This window comes from Takifugu rubripes, chromosome 13 (genome assembly GCF_901000725.2).
Source record: "Takifugu rubripes chromosome 13, fTakRub1.2, whole genome shotgun sequence".
Lineage (NCBI taxonomy): Eukaryota > Metazoa > Chordata > Actinopteri > Tetraodontiformes > Tetraodontidae > Takifugu > Takifugu rubripes.
In genome coordinates, this window is record NC_042297.1 from 20769768 (window position 1) to 20782060 (window position 12293).

General features: G+C 48.8%; 1 protein-coding gene across 1 annotated transcript in view; it reads right to left on the reverse strand.

Annotated features, from left to right (window-relative positions):
• The window catches only part of LOC105419906 (spondin-1), a 39706-nt gene extending 27617 nt beyond the window's left edge, over nucleotides 1-12089 (reverse strand). The window contains exons 1-5 of the mRNA XM_029846286.1: nucleotides 11655-12089; nucleotides 10795-10901; nucleotides 6996-7129; nucleotides 3275-3348; nucleotides 2281-2403 (exon numbers count right to left, since the gene is read on the reverse strand). Of these exons, the coding sequence (XP_029702146.1) occupies nucleotides 2281-2403; nucleotides 3275-3348; nucleotides 6996-7129; nucleotides 10795-10901; nucleotides 11655-11886 (670 nt within the window). The 5' untranslated portion in view covers nucleotides 11887-12089. The remainder of the gene's footprint in view (nucleotides 1-2280; nucleotides 2404-3274; nucleotides 3349-6995; nucleotides 7130-10794; nucleotides 10902-11654) is intronic.
• Nucleotides 12090-12293: the final 204 nt, after the last annotated feature.

Here is a 12293-nt window from a genome sequence, read left to right on the forward strand (position 1 = left end):
CATTCATGGGCTGCACACGCTTCGCAGGCATCCATCCAATCATGAAGAGCCAATCTGGAAAAGCAAATGATTGTAGAGTCACTTCTAATCCTTCAGATGGAGAATCTGGGTGGTAACAGGAGTCCAGGCTGCTGAAAGGTTTCTAAAATTTAAATCGTTAACGGTAGATTCATGGTAGGTTCGGGAGCTCTGAAGGCTGCAGCTTTAACCAGGAAGGTTACAGAAGGCTTCTGTCTGTCATCCTGCCACAAAGGAAAATCCTGTAGAGTGATCTCACCCACTGCTCCTCACTGCTTCCACTCAGTGGGATCATGTTGTGGGGCCTTAGAGTTTTAGGAAATATGTAGATATACAGTATATTTATAGATATGGCCTAGATGGTGCTCTCCTAAAAACAAGCTATGCAACTTAAAACGGTTGGGCTGAGTTTCCCTCTGTCTCCTTGATGTTGTGTTTTTGGTCACAAGGTCTGTTTTAGGTTCTCGTTGGCATGTGGAAAATGACGCGCTGCCTCAGAACCTCTGATTACCTGCCAGGATTTGGATGACCTGGCGCTCAGAATAGAGGAGAGACGGCGTGACGGCACCTGCTGTCCTTGAGTTACCCTTGAATCTCAATTTGTGGGGGGAACTACAGAGGAATGAAGGTCAGCGTCCTCGTTTTAGAACTGTCTGGGAAAAGGTGCGAAAGAACTTCAGTCCCAACTTTAATAAACTGCTTTCTTGAAGGAAATTGGCTTCGATGGCCGACCTCTTTATTTGGTCAATAAAGCAATGATAAACTCTTTTCCTATTGCTCTTTCCTCTCCTCTTATTCCCATAAATCATATTTGTTGACAGGCGGGGCCACATGCACTCACTATATCTGAGCACCGAGTCATCCCTTGGGTCCAAGAGCCACAAATTGCTGCATAAATTGCAATTGGGAGCCAAATAAATGAATGAGTGGAAGAAAATAGAGCTGTCGGGGTTCTAACTGTAGCCTGTTGAACCTCTTTACAGGGCTTTTGCTCTCTATGTGTGTCACAGCAATGATCTCTCACAGCTGAAGGACACGGCACGTTAAAAATAGGAAGACGGCTCAGACAGCAAAGGTGTGAGTGGGGAAGGAAAGCGGGATGTGCCCGTGGCGGCGATTCTGCTGAGATTTCATGGGAAAGTTTCACGGAGAAGGTCACCGGCTGCTCTTTTCTTCTTCATTTTCCATCGCGATCTTTGCTGCAGGAGCATCGTGGGCCCTCCATGAGACGGCAAACCGGGCGTCCTTTCGTTTATCTTATTCCACTCTAATCACTGTATCGATCTGACCAGCAAGGGCCTGATATACACCAGAGAGCAGACGTAATCTGCGAGTCCATTCACATCCTCACGGTGTGGCTCAAGGTTATATCAACACTTCACGCCCGGTAGTTCAGCGCCAGCAGAGCCGGTGTGAACCAGAATTAACACGCTGAGCATCTGGAACATCTGATGCTAAAAGACAAAAATGTTCATCACTGTGAACTCCATCTATTCATTTGAAATAAATGTGTTGACTGATGCTAAATTTATGGCCGTGCGTAGGCTGCTGGTGTGATGCTGCACAAAAGCTTTTTAACGCAATGGCTGCATGTGTGCATTAAGGCAAAAAAAGGCCAGTGGGGGGCGAAGAGAGAGAAATCCAGCTCAAAGGAATCCTGCAGCTCCCGTGGATGAATTTAAGATCAGTACAGCTGAACGTGAAGGTCAGAAAGTGTGTGTGTGTGTGTGTGGGTGTGTGGGTGTGTGTGTGTGTGTGTGTGTGTGTGTGTGTGTGTGTGTGTGTGTGTGCTTCACTTTCCCCTTGTTTGTCAATCACTTGTGCATAATGGTCTCCTGTCTTGTATTTAAACTCCGTCCTACAGAGCATCTTATGCAACCATTCCAGTGTTTGTCCCCCTTGTGTTCGGGAACATCTTCAGACTTGGTGATTTGGCCTCGCTGGCCTGATTGGATTGACCTTCTGTCACTCTTCTCTGGAGAATCACAATCAGATTCAAGGGAATCTGCTCTTGATCTTGACACGACAGCTTAGCTCATTTATTCAGCCTATCACGTGTCTGCTCAGACGTGCTGAAATACAGTGATTTACTGTGCATTTATGCTCCAGCTAGCTGGACCAGAGGAGAAGGAGGAAATGTTCCAAATGTGAGTGAAAGTGGGTGGAACTGTTCGCTCTGAGGCCGGGACTGGGAAGCCCGATCATATAAAATATAAACACTGGTTTTTGGGGTTTCTTGACAACACATGAGACTGTGCTTACGTGGGTAGTCTTTGGGATGAGTCTTCTCCGACCAGTTCCCGTAGAAAGTGACCCTGTACTTCGCCGTCCCGCAGGCGCAGCAGTCGAGCAGCGGTTTGTCTGTGCTGTCTCTGTACAACGACTCTGCACAGAGAGGACGGAACACAGAGAAAAGCTGACACAAGGGGTCAAGTCCACAGAAGGCCACAACAAACACACAAAAAAACGAGCTCTTCTTTTGACCTGTTAGCCAGTTGGTGTGTTTCCATGCACACAAGTCAAACCGCTTCTCGCTCAGTTGGCATAAATGTTTAATGCAACGGGACTTTCTGTCGACAAAGCAGTTTGGAGTAGTTGGATTACGGAGGGAGTCCACTTCGCCCCCAAGGTGGCGATTTGCTCTGACCTTTAACGTCACGCCACAACACTCTGGCTAACAGTAAGAAGTTCGCCAGCGAGGTAGCGGCCGCAGCTAAATCAACAGCAGCGATAGACAGGTTTGTGTCATACGTGTCCCCTGAAACAGGTCTCCTCGTCATCCCAAAATACTAAGCTAGGGTTCTATAAGTTCCTAGTGGTTGCTGCCGCACACAGCAGACTGAGGACCTTGATGGGACGCTTCTGCTTCCAGGACCACGTCATATAAACAAAATTTGCATAGACCAGCTCGCATCCACGTGCTCCTGTAAATAGACTCACACCTGAACTCTGGGGGCGTTAGTCCAATTTTATTTGAAGATCTCGGGCTGATTTAAGTTGAGCTGAAGTTCCTCGTGCATTTTTCAATGGAACTAACACAGAAATTCCGTTTTCTGCACGTGTATGTAAACACACTTAGATCCCGACACTTCCAGAGGTTACATTCATTAACAATCATCAACACTGGGGGGGTTCCTGCATGGACATCCCCTCCAGACAGCAGATACCTCACAGTAAAAACTGGTGGGAACCAAAACGGCAGAATGGAAGGGTTAAGATGTGGAAGTATTCCTTCCTGGTTGATAAAGAGGCCCACCTTTTTCACACATTCGCTTGGTGAGGGAGCCCTCGTCCTGGAAATAGATGATCCTCTTCTGCACAATGCTGGCCCTGCACAGAGGGAACAGGAAGAAACGGAATCATTGAGGAGTGAAGGTCCCCGGAAAACACGAGTGCGAGAGCGTGCACAAGAGGGCAAAACTCTGAGTAAACGTTCCGGTGGGAAAAGGGAGACAATAATGGAGAAAATTGCTTCTTCAAACACTAAAACCAACTATAATATTCAGGAAGAAAGCTAAAATTAGAGTGTTGTGAGGGTACCGACCCAACACATGCGAGTGGAAACGAGAGGAATGCTGAGAAGAGACAGGAGTTATTATTCCCTTCAAACGTTCCCAAAGGGATTTGAAAGGAAAGTAGCCCGAGATGGGCAAAATGCTCCGAGGGGGGATTTGCTTTGTGACCTGACTGACAGCAGAAACGCTAATGCTGCCTGATGTGTGGGACCTGGCAGAGGGGGGCGTCTCTAGATTGAGCTGTCTCAGAGCCTCCTTCTGCTGCCTGTTGAGGACCGAGGGTCCGAGAGGGGCCTGGACACGAAATCCGCAGAAACAAACCCCGAGAAACAACAACAGAAAACAGGCATCCAGGGCCCTGACTCCCCTCACAAAAAGCCTTTTACACCAGCTCTGGCTGCAGGGCCGTTTCCATGGAGATAAAACCTAACAACAGCGAGCTGGATGGAGGCGCTGGGTAAATATCTGATCCAGCCAGGCTAGAGTCCAGTTGGACTTTGTGGGCCTGGATCGTTCCAGCATGTCAGGCTAAGCAGAGCCGAGTTCTGCTGATCTGAGCATCTGTGAGCAGCAACTGAGGTAAACATGCACAAGGTGACCAGAATCACTGATTAGTCCAGAACAGAAAGGAGCAATTAGTCAATGCTGAACAGCGACTGAACAGTGATTTCTAATTAAAAGGATTCGTCTCTTTTTGGGGCGCTGACCTGAAAGATCTTCCAGTTTAAAGGGTTCCTTTTCCTCATCCTGTGACATTTACCTTGTTTTAAAAAGCAATCTATTTTCAGCAGCATCAAATACTCACTAATAAACCACTCACAGGCGCCATAATTGACTCTTTGCTGCAGAACGTAACATTTTCCACCTTGGTCTCACGTCTAAGTGCACACGAAGGGCGAGATTATGACGTGTGAGAGAGCAATTATATGAGTTAGGGGCAAAACGGCCTCTCATAACGCAGATAGAATGGTTCAGAAAGGTAAACGAGCCCGCAAGCACATCTGTAATTGTTCCCACTTTAATTCAATCTCACCACAATTTCACTTATTTCCCTTAGAGAGAGGGGGGGCGGGGGGTGCTGCCACCTCTCTGGCTGCCTTCTAGATGGGGGCCGGCCAGACAATCAGGCGGGGTAATGCTTATTTAACATCCAATTTAAATTCTATCTCACTTTGCAGGATTCAAGCCACCACTGATCCCAATCACCCCAAAGGTGCGTTGCAGGGGGGCTCAGAGGGGGCGTGACAAAGGAAAGACGGGGAGGAAATGGAAGAGAAAAGGCTGCGATCCCAATGAGAAGATGTTCCTCTTGTTCCATGACAGATGCAGGACGAGAATAAATGAACTTTATCACCAAACATGAACGTAATGAGAGCAAATATGGAGGCGGTTCAACATCAGAGGGTCGTTGCGGCGTCCATCCGTGTTTGATTTCCGCCGTCCCGGCAGCCGCGCACGGTTCTGGCTTCCCTCCGACCACAGGCTCATCGCCGCGCCGCCACATAAGCCGCTCCGGCGGGAGATGATAAATAAATCACTTCCTATTTACACGTGGACAGGAACGACCGCCGCCGGCCTCGGGGCCTCGGGGATGCCGCACAGGGATTAGGAGGCGAAGCGACGTACCAGCCCAATTAAAAATAAATGGAGATCGTGTTTCATTTTATTTTACAGAATATGCAAATGAGACATGAGCGATACTGAGGAGGTGAGAGTTCATTTCAGTGTTTACAAAATCCTCTCTGCTGGGTACAGTTACAGAACAGCCATTTCCATCCTATATTTTGTATATTATTAGCCGCTACCGCAACATCAACGCTGCAGTGCATCCTGGGAGAGGAATTCTGCCTGTTTATCTAATGCTGTTAGGAGGGAGGATCTTACAGCCTTGGTCACAGACGCTCACTGATGGAGGCAGAACCTTAATTCAGCTTTGGAACGATGTGGAAGTGAAGTGGGAGGTAAAACTGGTTCTGGCTCAAAGGTGCTGATCTGATCTGAGCGAGCCTCCCCGTCACGCCCCGTCATCAGGGGAAAACCTTGGACAAAAAGCCGCTGCCCCGCAATTACCCAGCACACGGGAGGAGACAAAAAGCTGCATCTGAACGGCGTTCCGACATTCTAATGGGCAGAGATTTAAAACACGAGCAAGGCACCAAAATAACTGGGGAAGTGCCTGAATTCCTGCCTGAGACGTCTCAACGATGGGCAGGTACAGGAACCTTTTCCTCACCCGCACATTTTTGCAGCGCTTTCACATCCTGGCACACAACCAGAGCGTGAACCTGTAATCCCGTCTGTCACACGCCTCTCTACTAGACTCCGAGCCTTTCTCTCCATGCTGACACTTTTGTTCCTTCTTTTGGCCTCTGTGCTCTTTACTGAACGCAACACATCATCACGCCGCTGCTGCGGAGGGGGGGCCGACCCTGCGCTCGACCCGCTGGAGGGGACGATGTCGGCGACCAAAACAAAGAGATTGATGGAAACGTAGAGAGGGAGCGATGAGAAGGGAAACACGTACAGTATGATAAAGGGAGCGCAAGACTATGAGAAGAACAAACTTCCCAACATCTCTCAGCAAAGAGATGTAATAAATGAACTGGGTGAGTTCATAAGTGCTTGAGTCAGATGAGGAGCAGGAGGCTGCGGGGAGGAAGTGCCTCTTTTTAAACTACATTTCCCTGCAGGACTGGATTAATAAATGGATTTCTAAGGTGATCTCACTTCAGCTGAACATGGCTACACTGCAGCACTGGAGCCCAGAGGACACAGCAACACAATTGATCGGTGTCAGTCACCCGTGCAGCTCATGCAGGCGGTGTAAGCCGGGCCAGGGGACAGCGCGTGCATTTATGAGGGACGTAAGCGTCCACACTTGCTTACAGAGGCAGAAGTACCGTTAGCAAATGTTGAGATGTTGCAGAGAAAAGCAGCGCCTGGTTTATGATGAAGTCTTGTAGCCACCTTCGTGACTCTGTGTAGCCCATTTTTATTTTGAAAATGGATCTTTTTTTAATAAACTTGTAGACTACATTCCTGTAACCTCTCAGCAGAAGATGGCTTTAGGGGTTGTGCTTTGATAGTCAATAGATAACAGATGTCGCAAAGCTAAAAACTCCAATATGTCAAACCTCTCGTGTCTTCCCACACTTCCTGTGCCCGTGGAGATGGTGGAAATGTCCCAGTGAACAGGCTAATAAAGGTGTGTTGTTCCTGAATTCTGTCTATCGCCCAGATCGCCCTTTCAGGGAAATGTGTCTCAATTCACCAGGACACATTCAGATGAAACTTCATCCTCATTTATATTAAACAAATTATCTTCCGTATTAGTCCAAACGCACCTCATATTAAACCAACGCTGAAGTGGTAACTTATACTGTAGGTGACTGCTTTTATTGTTGTTGTTGTTGTTGTTGTTGTTGTTATGTGACTGAGATCATATGGCCACTCTGTACATACTTGAGGAGGATACAGCCAGAACCACCAGGGGGCGCCGTCCAATACACCTGGATGCTGGTGCGCCTGCGGGGGGTGCTCTCCGTCACAGCAGGAGGGCAGTTGGTCATAAACTGCGTGTCCTCTTCATCGATTATCTGTGAAGCACCAACACAGACCATAATATCACAGACAGCTATTCAGGACTGGTTTGCTGGGCTTGATACAAATTCAGTTTCTTTTTCTGTTATTTCCTTATACAAAGAAAATATGTTTTTGTGAAATTGCTCACAACTGTCAGATGTACGCAGCCATCAGCACAAACAGAGAGTCCCTTTGTGTTCTCAGGAACCAGAGTCAGATTTGGAACCGTTGATTTTGCTCATTGCTGATTTGTAGAAACATAAAAAAGCTGCATACGGCATGTGACACCAAAGAGTGAAGCAATCACCGGCTTCTAGTGAAGGGGTGACACATTTCACTCCCTGTCCACTTTCTCTTTGACATCCCTCATGAGGAGGCGTGTGGAGCTGACAGGAAACTGAATGTCCAAGCGGAATAAATTAAATCTCTGCAGATCGAGCCCACATTTTGAATCAGGACATTCTTATTAGTAAAAGAAGAACGTGACCAAAATGACTGATTTTAAACTGGGCAGAAAATGCTGTTGAGTCTGTTACTGACTGTAAGAAGTAAGATACTGTCTGATAGGAAGTGACATCACAGCAACTTCCTGACTCCATGAAGCCGTCAGCGCTAAATTCCTTTTGTCATGGCGTGTTACAAATGGCTTTGCTCTGAAGGAAGATTGAGCAAGGATGTGTGTGTGTGTGTGTGTGTGTGTGTGTGTGTGTGTGTGTGTGTGTGTGTGTGTGTGTGAGAGAGAGAGAGAGAGAGAGAGAGAGAGAGAGAGAGAGAGAGAGAGAGAGAGAGAGAGAGAGAGAGAGAGAGAGAGAGAGAGAGAGAGAGAGAGAGAGAGAGAGAGAGAGAGAGAGAGAGAGAGAGAGAGAGAGAGGGCGAGAGAGAACGTGAGAGTGAGTCCATGCATTTCTGCTGCCTATCTAGGCTGATGGATTACACCCCCACCACTCCATCCCTCCATGTTCCCATGGTTTCTAGCTGGCATCCTGGTCAGGCCTGACTGGGCCGCCACACATGTTCAACGAGTCTCGTGGGAATGAGTTAAACGACATCTGCAAACAGAGGCGCACAATTTGTCCCAAAGTGACCTTAGACCTCAGCCTTATTGTTCGGGCCCGGTTCCAAAGTTTCCAACCAAGACCCTGAGTGTTGAGGAAGGACAAAAAAGATGAGCTAACAAATGTTTGACTTCGGCAGCAAAGGAAACGATATAAAGCTCAGGCGCCCACCTCATTTCTGCACTGTGATGCAGTGAAACAGGCCTAAGTTGGACCCCTCCTGCAACGATCTGCCTTTCGCCACGTCCCTTCGGGCTCGTCCCGGGATCCCCACTGGCTTATGCTCCTTACACACACACTCACACGCAGGGTGGCAGCAGACCTTCCCAGAAAGCTCAATAAAAGTGGTTTTCATCAGGTTGGGAGCTGCTGCCCTGCGACGGCTGGCTGGGTGGGGACAGGACAGGACGGGGGACACCAGCGGATTTCAAATGAGCTGTATGTTAAAGAAGCCCGACGTCTTCTGTTGCAGCTTCTTTTCTCTTTCTTTGCTCTTCGTGCCTGCAGGCCAGCCCACCCAGAGTTCTTTCAGTACAAACAGCGCTGTGTGCGTGTGTGCGTGCGTGTGTGTGTGTGTGTGTGTGTGTGTGTGTGTGTGCATGTGTGTGGAGAGAGAGGGTGGGAGGGAGGGACAGAGAGAGAGAGCAGCATAAAATCATGAAAGCCGATGATAGATGTGTGTCTCTTTGGATCGGAGTTTATTTTTGCTGCCCGGTCACATGGTAACAGGACAGGTGATCATCTGAGGCTGCACGAAGCTTTCGACTCCTTCAAAATCGAGCCGAGTCCACTCGGAGACGGGGCAGAATAATGATGCATCCATTCTTTAAAGCGCCTGTGCCGGCATCAAAAGATAAAGGTCGGCCATTTATCTCCCACATCTGTCGCTCTCTCTGCCCCCGTGTGGATCACAGTGGCTGAACATATCAAAATGATGGAGAGCTTTCTCCTTCCGCCTCACTCCCGACGTCCTCCCCCGCGTCACGCCACACCGCCCTCTGCCACATGGCAGGGGCATTTGCTTAAGGCTGGCACGAAACAACGACGGCGCAAAATCAATTTCAGAGAGGAATCAGAAGAATAAAACGTGCCGTTATTGTTGCTGGCTAATGAGATGTGAGGGGCACAAGACAACAGCGACGCACACCTTTGTAAACGCTGCATTTCCTTCTGTAACGGCCTTATTCAAGGCTCAGCGTAATGGAGCACAGAGGAGCCCAAAGGCGGCTGTGCAAACATTCTGGTGTGATTTACAGAGGCCGCGCTGAAATGAGGAGCTTCTGTGGAGAAAGCAACGACAGAAAAGGCAGGTGGGGGGTTGCACAACGTGCAGAAGAGAGGCTGCACAAGATAATGGACGATTTGATGTTCCTGGCAGGGAGGAGAATGACGGCTGGGCCTGAAATGCACGTGTGTGTCCACAGATTCAGCATTTAGAAGAGTGTGAAGTCGTTCTCTTAAACTGTAACTGAGATGATTGTATTCAGGAACTAAAGGACTCAAAGGTGTCGATGGTTGATTTACTTGGATGTGCACAGGCTCTACAGTGGAACAGGTGCTGCAATCAAGAGTTTTTGTGTTGCTTTTCTTGGATTGGCCATCAAAATGAGTGTTCCAAATGTTGCAGGAGCTCCAGAACAGAAGGAGGCCCATCGAGCCAATTTTGAGCCAGTTGGAGAATCATGTGGACGGATCAGTTCTACAGTAAAGGGGAGCTTTTGGCTTGAATGGCAGAAGAAGGGAGCACGTCAGTGGTGAGGTTCTGTCATGAGCAGAGAAATGTGCTGCTGGAAAAGGTGGACAAGCAGATGTTCCAGTTCAGAGTGCAGCAGGACTCATTCATCTGATATTGGTTGGAGACCATCATGTTTTAGAGGCAATAAAAGGTCTATTGCTCCAGCTCCAGTAGCTGTTCCACTGAGGTTGGCTTCACTGTATGTAGGCACCTTATACGCCTGCTACAGAAGTGAAGGCTTTATGGCTCTAATGTCACACTCAAGCTATGCTAGTGGCTGTAATAGCACCAACTGGCATCACATGCAAGTAGAAATAAAGTAAACAAAGTTTATTACGGTACAGTTGTTATTATCGTTGCGCCAATTAAGCATCTGTTGTGTCTTTTCTCCTCCTGCACCACACTTCCTCTCACGTACGAATACATCCTGTAATACTTGGCTGCCGTCACAGACGAGCAACAACGCCAGGTTTGTCGTCCTCTCTCTCTTCCTTCCGCCCTCTTGGCCCCACTTCCTTCTCTCCCTGCACGTTGCCTCTCCAGCCTGAGTCCATCAGACCCGGCTGAGGCGGCTGCACTCTTCCTCCATACGTCCACTCTTCATTTTCCACACACACTATAATGAGAACCAAGTCTCTGCGCCACTGGGCGGAGTGTGTGTTCTTTTCACGTGCTATATCGAGCCCATTAGAGGAGGTGAGGTGAGAATAGTCACACACTGATGTGCGGGGCTGGGGAGGAGAGATTCTGTCCAGACCCTGATGTCCCCCACCCCCAGATCGATATTTCCTTTCTCTTCGTACACGTCACGCTCCGGTCGTTAACCGTCTTTTGTTGCCATCCGGTGTTCAGACTATTGTTCAGGTACCGTAAAGCGACAGTATCTCACCTGGAAATTTCCAGTGTAGTCCTCATCCCTGTCCCCCTCTGCTCCCTCCCTCAGGGCGACGAGTATGAACCCTCTGAAGTAGGCAGGGCTGGATGCCGTCAGAGTCACTGGGTGGAGGCACAACATCAGCGGTGTCAAGAAAACAGAAAGCACGAGATCGTGGTGGCTGAATAATCTGACGGCCAGAGTGACACCGCTGCTACTCTGGTGAATTAAAAGCAACAGAGGAATTAAAGTGATGCATTCACGGCTTTTTTTATTGATCTAAAACCACCTGCCTAAAACGATTGGCCATCAGGAACTTCATTTCCTCCACTCCGACATTTTGGGAGAATCTGTTATTCTCTCTTATGTTTGATGGCAAACAGATGTTGACGTGATTGCTGCTTAGAGCTCAGTTATGATGAATTTACTGATGATTAAATCAGGGAAGAGAATGAAGCCATCCCTGCTCGGAGAAGAGAAAGGCATCAGAGAACAGATGGCAAATTTCCATTTAGAGCGCACAATGACTGACTTTAGACAACAATGGAGCCCGCGACTGTGCACTTTTTTTTAGAAACAACAGGAGGAATGCAGTAGCATAGCAAGGACATCTTTCTGAGCTTCCACGCGTTTATGATGCCTGGGTGTTGGCGTCGACTGTTTTATTGGGTTTGTTAAGGTTCGAGGTCCCTTTTGAGGATTTACTTTATATGGCAAAGCGAATTCAAGCAAACCCTCAATCAGACCCCGGTAACTTTCACTGCACAGTATTTTAGAAGCGTGTCGGGTAGAAAGTTGAGTCAGAGACACAGAACTGCTTATTTGAGAAAAGTACAGCGAGCGCAAACAAGCGACGTGTGCGTAATTGCGCCAACCTCTGTATGTGCTCCCCGGCTGGTAGTTCTCCGGATCTCCCTCGACGCGGAGACGAAACTCGTTGTTGACCTCCTTCCGATTGCTCTGAGCCCGTAATATCCGACTGCAATATCCGTCTGACTTCCCGACTCTCTCAAAGGGCTCCTCGGTGAATCCAGATAAATTGCACGCCGCGGTGGAGACCAGGCAGAGCAGGAGCGCGAGGCGCGAGTGTCGCCCGCTCGGCGGCATCGTGGAGGTTCCAGAGACAAATTGATGCGCGGGCAGATGGGCTGCGTGTGGAGCCGAGGGCGCAACTTGCCAAGTGGGCAAGACTTCTGCTCTGCTAGGAGACTGGATCCATACTGGAGAGAACGGAAGAGAGGCGAGGAGGAGGGCGGGAGGTGGAGGAGGATGTGCCCTGCTCTCTCGCTGGAGGAGATCTGCTCCTCACACCGAGCGGGGCGGGGGGGGGGGCGACGAGTCTTTGACTCCAACCAGACTGAGAGCGCAAACAACCGTCAACCGACAAGTGCCGAGACGCACTTGATCCGAAGACTCGGTTACGCGGGCGCGTGCGTGTGGAGCAACACCAGTGAAATTAAAAAAAAGTGGCAAATGGTTGTCTGGGCAACTAATTGGACAACAAATGTCCGATT